The 8,164-nt window shown below is 43.0% G+C and overlaps 1 protein-coding gene across 8 annotated transcripts in view; it reads right to left on the bottom strand.

Annotated features, from left to right (window-relative positions):
* The window catches only part of LOC127635475 (beta/gamma crystallin domain-containing protein 1-like), a 59,585-nt gene that overhangs the window by 26,320 nt on the left and 25,101 nt on the right, over positions 1-8,164 (bottom strand). For 7 of the 8 annotated variants that reach the window (XM_052115565.1, XM_052115564.1, XM_052115567.1 and 4 more), the window contains 7 exons: positions 6,517-6,635; positions 5,484-5,655; positions 4,933-5,069; positions 2,555-2,681; positions 2,387-2,422; positions 2,176-2,297; positions 1,736-1,856 (listed from right to left, as the gene is read on the bottom strand). In XM_052115565.1, coding sequence (XP_051971525.1) covers positions 1,736-1,856; positions 2,176-2,297; positions 2,387-2,422; positions 2,555-2,681; positions 4,933-5,069; positions 5,484-5,655; positions 6,517-6,635 — 834 coding nt within the window. Of the gene's footprint in view, positions 1-1,081; positions 1,110-1,735; positions 1,857-2,175; positions 2,298-2,386; positions 2,423-2,554; positions 2,682-4,932; positions 5,070-5,483; positions 5,656-6,516; positions 6,636-8,164 lie in introns of those variants that run through there. The other variant, XM_052115568.1, reaches the window with a different exon arrangement.

Genomic DNA, 8,164 nt, shown 5'->3' with positions numbered 1-8,164 from the left:
GACCAGATCAGATGCTGCTGTTACTGGGGGAGAACAGATCAGATGCAGGTATTACTGGGGGAGAACAGATCAGATGCAGGCATTACTGGGGGAGAACAGATCAGATGCTGGTGATACTGGGGGAGAACAGATCAGATGCAGGTGTTACTGGCGGAGAACCGATCAGATTCAGGTGTTAATGGGGGAGAACCGATCAGATTCTGGTGTTACTGGGGGAGATCAATTCTGGTGTTACTGGGGTAGATCAGATCAGATGCTGGTGTTAATGGGGGAGAACAGATCAGATGCTGGTGCTACTGGGGGAGATCAGATCAGATGCACGTGTTACTGGGGGAGATCAGATCAGATGCTGGTGTTACTGGGGGAGAACAGATCAGATGCTGGTGTTACCGGGGGAGATCAGATCAGATGCAGGTGTTACTGGGGGAGGTCAGATCAGATGCTGGTGTTACTGGGGGAGAACAGATCGGATGCTGGTGTTACTGGGGAGAACAGGTCAGATGCTGGTGTTACTGGGGGAGATCAGATCAGATGCTGGTGTTACTGGGAGAGAAGAGATCAGATGCTGGTGTTACTGGGGGAGATCAGAAGTAGGTGTTACTGGGGAGATCAGAAGTAGGTGTTACTGGGGGAGATAAGATCAGATGCTGGTGTTACTGGGGGAGATCAGATGCTGGTGTTACTGGGGGAGAACAGATGCTGGTGTTACTGGGGAGATCAGATCAGCTGCTGGTGTTACTGGGGGAGATCAGATCAGATGCAGGTGTTACTGGGGGAGATCAGATCAGATGCACGTGTTACTGGGGGAGATCAGATCAGATGCTGGTGTTGCTGGGGGAGAACAGATCAGATGCTGGTGTTACTGGGGGAGAACAGATCAGATGCAGGTATTACTGGGGGAGATCAGATCAGATGCAGGTGTTACTGGGGGAGATCAGATCAGATGCTGGTGTTACTGGGGGAGAACAGATCGGATGCTGGAGTTACTGGGGGAGAACAGATCAGATGCTGTTGTTACTGGGGAGATCAGATCAGATGCTGGTGTTACTGGGAGAGAACAGATCAGATGCTGGTGTTACTGGGGGAGATCAGATCAGATGCTGGTGTTACTGGGGGAGATCAGATGCTGGTGTTACTGGGGGAGATCAGATCAGCTGCTGGTGTTACTGGGGGAAATCAGAGGCTGGTGTTACTGTTACTGGGGGGTATCAGATCAGATGCTAGTGTTACTGGGGGAGATCAGATCAGATTCTGGTGTTACTGGGGGAGGACCATCTTGCATCAGTTGCAGCTAAATTCATTTTTGAGCTGCACCTCCTCAGAAACCAATTACTGCCTTAATGTACTTCATTCACAGTACTTTTATTTTCTTATGTTCATAATGTCATGTTAAATGCTTATTTTATTTTATATTGTATAGTGTATATTGTTATTATAGTTTTTATTTTATTTGATTCATTAATTAATTATATCTTTATTGTTATTTGTTACTATTGTATTATTATTATTTGTCTTGTCATTATCTGTTTTGTGTATTACATGCTTTGGCAATATTGTATGTAAACACAATCATGCCAATAAAGTACTTTTAAATTGAAAATTGAAAATTGACATACAGAGAGAGAGACAGACAGAGACACAGACAGACAGACAGAGAGACAGACAGAGAGAGACAGACAGACAGAGAGACAGACAGAGAGAGAGAGAGAGAGAGAGAGACCGGTTCAGGACTCACGGTGTGAATGTAATGCAGTGATTTGATGGAGCTTTTGAAGAGTCTTGAGCAGTCGCTGTATCCACCTTCCTCCAGCACACACTGATGACCTCTGAACCCCTCACTGGAGAACCCCACCCATCTAACACACACACACACACAAACTGTCTCACTTGCTGCATATCCTGTCAGTCATCACTTCAGTGCTTCATCAATCAATTGTTTAATTAATATCACAATGAGATGCCTAATTAGTCCTTATAATCACTATCACAATAAACTGTACAAAAAACAATGGCAAGCTGTGGGTGAGAGTGTGTGTCGTGTGTGTGTTGTGTGTGTGTGTGTGTGTGTGTGTGTGTGCATGTGTGTGAGAGTGTGTGTGTGAGTGGGTGTGTGTGTGGGTGTGTGTAAGTGTGTGTGTGTGTGTGTGAGAAACAGAGAGAGAGAGACAGACTCACATTCCTCCTGTGACCCGCAGAGACGAAAAGCCCGCCGGCATCTCCGTATCCTCCAAACTGTCTTTGTAATTCAGCACTTCTCTGCACTCACCCTGAAACTGTGTTTTCTCATACAACATCACCTACATAAGAGACACAACAACACAAATCACCTCTACTGATCTGAGCACAGCTCCGGATGTCAAGTGTGTTGACTGTCTGTCTGTCTCACCTTTGGGTCGAGAGGTCTTGCCACCCTCAGCCCGCCCTGTGTCAGGAGAAAAACATGCACGACAGTTTAAAAAGCACCGCTGATGTTCAGGATCAGGGATGTCACATGTGATGCAGGGGTCAGAGGAGTGTGTAAGGTCAGAGATCATGGTTGTGTTTGCTTGTGTACCATTTTTAATGGCCGGAGACTCTTTACACATGACACAAGAGAACTGTGGAGAACAGGTGTGACCCTCCCGTCTGTTTCCAGAACAGCAGAATTACCACTAAATCCAGGTTCATCGTAGACTAACCAGCTACACACAGACACAGACACACACAATTGCATAATGAATAAGGACAAAAAACATCTACATCACTGTGAGTGCAACACCTGGCAGTTTTAAGCCTCTTGTTGAAGAGATAAGTGACGAAATCAAGGGGACATGACCTGGATACTTGAGGATCTTTTGGTAAAAAAGGGAGCTAGTTTTATTCCATAATAGTTGTGGTTTTGCCCTACCGACTTCCTGTTCTGAGCAAAGAAACATTTCAGTTATTCATTAAAATATTAAATCAAGTTTAAAACTAGGGTGTGTAAGCTGTTAGCAAGCTAGCTTTGAAAGAATAGACCCACCCTCGCTTCAGAGATGTCTCCAATGCCACGCCTCTTCTATCACACGTGAACAAGTTGCCCACCGGTATGCAAATATAGATTGACAGACAGGAAGGACATCCTATCGTTACATTTGGACCGAATGCAATGATTGGTCGATAATTTTTTTTTGTCCTGTCCCTTCCACAGAATATATATATATTTGTACATTTAGACACTTAAATTATTGATTGCTATCAGGATGTGAAGAGACTTTCAACCAGTATAACAAATAATGTTTCTGTAAAAGTCTGCATACTCTAGCTTAAAGTGGAGCGTTTCGGGTTTTTAAATGTCAGGGCACCTCCCGTTGGCTGCTGGGGGTCTGCAGAAAAAATACATTGAAAAAAAAAGTCATTAAAAAATAAACATACATTAAAACCGTTCCATTCTTCTTTCTAAGGACTGGCTATAAATCATAAATTGGGGGGGTGTGGCCGAGCGATGAGGGACGTCTCATGATCACAATCAGCCGGAGCTGCAGTTAGAGAGAGATGCACGAAGCCCGTCTCTGTGTGTGTCTTTATGTTTATACACAGCTGGCTGAAAAGAGGTGTTATATTTGTTATTCTCTGAAAAGTGTTTATTAAATGTCTAATGTGGATTATTCGCCTGGTCCTGTTTACTCTTTTCCACATGAGCACCTGATTTGCCACAGAAACTCTATACAGATATATTTAAACTAAACTGATTCCTCTACCGTTACTCCAATAGTAAATAATTTTACACAGTCAACTTAACAACACAAAGTAAATATTTCCAGATAATATTTTTTATCATTTCCACTTTTGGCTTTAATACAATAATAAAATAAAACCCTTTTTAAACTTGTCTTTTTAATGTGACGCTCACTATTGTTCCTCACACAGTATAAATGGGTCTTCTTTACACATGAAAATACTTTCACAAGGATCATCATATTTAAGGGTTCTTATAAATAATATTTGCACAGGTACATTTATCGTAAAGACAGATGTGGTCTCTTGGCTTATCCCTCCACAAACATCTTAAGAAGTTTCCTTCCAATATTCACATTTGCTCACTGAGACATTAAAGAATGATTTTCTATAAAGCTGCTTTAAAACGCTACACAAACAAAAATGACTTGGCATCAAAACGTTTTCGTGTGTGCATAAGTGTGTGTGTGTGTGTGTGTGTGTGCACAAGTGTGTGTGAGCGTGTATTTATCACTTTGTGGGGACCAAATGTCCCCATAAGGATAGTAAAACCCGAAATGTTTGACCTTGTGGGGACATTTTGTCGGTCCCCATGAGGAAAACAGCTTATAAATCATACTAAATTATGTTTTTTGAAAATGTAAAAATACAGAAAGTTTTCTGTGAGGGTTAGGTTTAGGGGTAGGGTTAGGTTTAGGGGATAGAATATAAAGTTTGTACAGTATAAAAACCATTATGTCTATGGAAAGTCCCCACAAAACATGGAAACACAACGTGTGTGTGTGTGTGTGTGTGTGTGTGTGTGTGTGTGTGTGTGTGTGTGTGTGTACATAAGTGTGTGTGTGTGTGTGTGTGTGTGTGTGTGTGTGTGTGTGTGTGTGTGCAAGTGTGTGTGTGTGTGTGTGTGTGTGTATGCATAAGTGTGTGTGTGTGTGTGTGTGTGTGTGCACAAGTGTGCGTGTGTGTGTGTGTGTGTGCGTGCATGGGTGTGTGTGTGGGTGCATGCGTGTTTGTGTTTAACTGAGTGCAGAAGAATGGTGGGAAACGAAGTGTGCTTTAGTTTTTCCTGCACAGCAGCAGGTGACAACGAAGGGCATTAATGAGTCAGCATTCAACAATCTCACACTTGAACGCAATGGCAGAAGTTGATATGAACATCTATTAAAGCGGTTTGTTACGAGACTTCCTGTTTTCTTTAAAACACATTGATATCTGATGACTTAACACATTTCCTACCATCCAGTCTTGACAGAGAGATCAGAGAGGGTCACGGGGTCATGCTGCTCTATCAGGTCTTTAGCAGAGAAGAGACGGATTGTCTCTCCAGTCCGAGACACACTGGGATGGAGATGGATCTCTGGAATGCCATCTTCCTAAATGCAGGAATATGAATGTGTTTAGATGTGAGCAGAAACAAGCAGGAACACCATCAGAGCTCATGAACTCACACACACACACTCACACACACACACTCACACACACACAAACATGCACTCACACACATAGACACACAAAGACACACTTAGACACACACACTCACACATACACACACACACACAAACACGCACACAGACACACTCACACACACAGACACACACACACACACACACCAACAACTGATGAACACATAATGCATTTGACCAAATCAAAAGCTTCAATTTAGAAAAGAAGAAAACAAGAGAGAAATGGAAGGATCTGTTTACACGGCACATAAAGCCCATTCAATCTTTAGGACTGACTCACATTTTAAGAGAGAGACAGACAGACAGACAAACAGCTGATGATACCTTCAGCAGTGTTCTGATGGAGCGCACAGACAGCATGTCACTGATGTCAGTTCTTTGGGGTTCTCTGTGCTGATGCAGGTTCTGTTGAGGTTCTCTGTTGGTCCTCACGGTCTGACCCTCCTCCAGCAGAACACAAAACCCGCCGAAACACAAATCCATATACAGCAGCCAACTGAACACAAACACACACATTCTGAATGTCCATCATTATCTTAACACACAAGGATGTGGATGTGAAGACCAATAAAAGTGTATGTGCATCTCACAATCTACACAAACTCTCACACTGTAAACTGAGTGAACACGGGTACTAAACAGGAAGTGATTGAACAGGAAGTGTTAAGAGCTCAGAAAATATATAGCTCCAAACACACACATGCACACAATAACACACAAACACACACACACGCCCACACACACACGCACACACACACACACACTCACACACACACACAGAGAGAGAGTGAAGACCCTAGATCCTAAACACACAACTAAAGAAATCTTTCTTGTAAAAATGTTAGTAATACGTCCATAAACCTTAAAGAACAGGTGTGACGTTATTAATATTAATAAACTCTCTGGAAACGCTCATGTGTCCTCTGGTAGACCAGCAGGATGTGTTGCTGGAAAACTAAAACACAAATGCTGATTGCTGTTCTGAGTGTTTGAGTGCTGCTGAATACTGAATAATGTGTGTCACAAGGTGCATCAGTAAGCGTCCATTAGCGATATGATATTACATAATCTCCAAACACACTCATGAACAACAAGCCTGAAAATTGGAGTTACAATCACTTCATCTATTAGACATGAGCTGCAGTGCTCTTACACATACAAACACACACTGTCTGTTTGAGAGCCAATGAAATCACTACATGAGCTCATTTCTAACACAACAGCACAACTAGTCTGTTCCATATAGCTGTTTCATTGTCAAGTGTGTCAAGCTCATCTGGTCTCCAATCAGACTCAAGTCATAAACATTCAACTCATTGTGTGTTGCATGTGTGTGTAAGCATGTAAATGTGTTTACCATCCTCTGAGCACGTGAATCATGGATCCACAAGGGAACAGAACACTTCTGGCATCTTCTACATCATCACAGATTTCCCTTCTGTCACCGCTGAGTGACTGACCCTTATATATGAGCATCTGTGTTAATAAAAACACATCATCTACAGTGAGCTAACCACTCTTGTGCTGGACACATGCTGTACACCGTGTCAGAGGCTCAAATGGTTTTCTATTTGTACAGCACAGACATCACAGTAATTAATAACCGCTTTCATAACAGAGATGATTTAGGTGGTTTTCACACTGGGCACATTCTCTGCAGACAGTTCTCGGCGCCCCCTGCAGGTTAGTCTGGTTTCAGACATGTGATTCAGTTGAGCCCTGGTGCTTTTCTGTCATCAACTTGTGTCCTCATAAACATGCACATGATGAACACAACGCGGGTCGCTATATTTGTGTTGTTATTAATTTAATGTCATTATGCACACCAGAGTGAATGACCCCTGTACCTCTATACGTCTGCTGTAATTCAGCAGTTGTCCTGGAGAAGGCGACTATATCTGATTGCTCACAAGCAATATTTTTGGAGGACACAGCTGATTGCACGGTCCCTCACGCACATACATAAAAGGCATCTCACCTCTTCTGAGTCCCAAAACTTTCCCCTGTCACTCATGGTGCACATTTGTGTTTTGTGCAGCTGATAATCAAGATTAAATCTACAAAAAGCATGCACAAACTATAACACTTTTGTACTAGTGCAGACCCGAGTACAGGTTATTTCTCATCCATGCAAACCATGCCACAGTTCCATTCCAACTGAACTCAGGCCACCTCCTATAGGTAGTTTTTAGAGATGCACCGATCAACCGGCCAGGTACCGGAATTAGCCGATTTTCCGCATGCTCGGACCGGTAACCAGCCGGTCAGCCTCACGTCTTACCGATTCCAAGCCGGTCCGTTTTGTTGCCAGCGGCGCAGGTAATAACATCACAGCTGCATGTAAACATGTCATTGGCGTGGAAGATCTTCACTGATCTTCAACCACCACAATACCTTTCGGAATAACAAACCTAATTAGACATTTAAAACACCATCACCCAGCTGAAAATGCCCATTTTAAAAAAGAAGCTAAAAAGTGAAAGCGGCTAAAGCTAGCCAGAGCTCAGAGCCAGTCACAAATCAGCAGCCTCTCCTATCGTTGCTTGGTATGAGCAGCGAAAATACCAAAGCAATTATGAGGAAAATTATGGAATTCATGGCCCTGGATGACCAGCTGTTCTCCATAGTTGAGGACAGAGGGATCAGAAATCTGATAAATGTCCTCGATACAGAGTAGGAGGTACTTTCCGACATCGCGTTGCCGAGTTGTTTAATCTCGTATCATGTCACACACGCAGCCTGTTATCTGTCAACATTTGGGTACACAAATCCGAGAGAGGGGAAGGGGGGTGCTGGATGGCAGAGGCAGGCTAAATACATACAAATTGTGCCGTTGTGATTTAATGTGCTGAGTAACGTAATTTTTCCCACCGTGTCCGATATTAAAATCAGTCCGACACACACTGCAAAAGGTGTGGGCATTGTCGATATGGCTTCAGGATATGAAATTCAATTCTTCCATCCAGCTGTTGTTACATGTACATGTATATTTTGTTTTTTTCACC

This window comes from Xyrauchen texanus, chromosome 43, assembly GCF_025860055.1.
Source record: "Xyrauchen texanus isolate HMW12.3.18 chromosome 43, RBS_HiC_50CHRs, whole genome shotgun sequence".
NCBI classification, from domain to species: domain Eukaryota; kingdom Metazoa; phylum Chordata; class Actinopteri; order Cypriniformes; family Catostomidae; genus Xyrauchen; species Xyrauchen texanus.
Note: the sequence above shows the minus strand (reverse complement) of the source record. Positions and strands in the feature narration are given on the sequence as shown.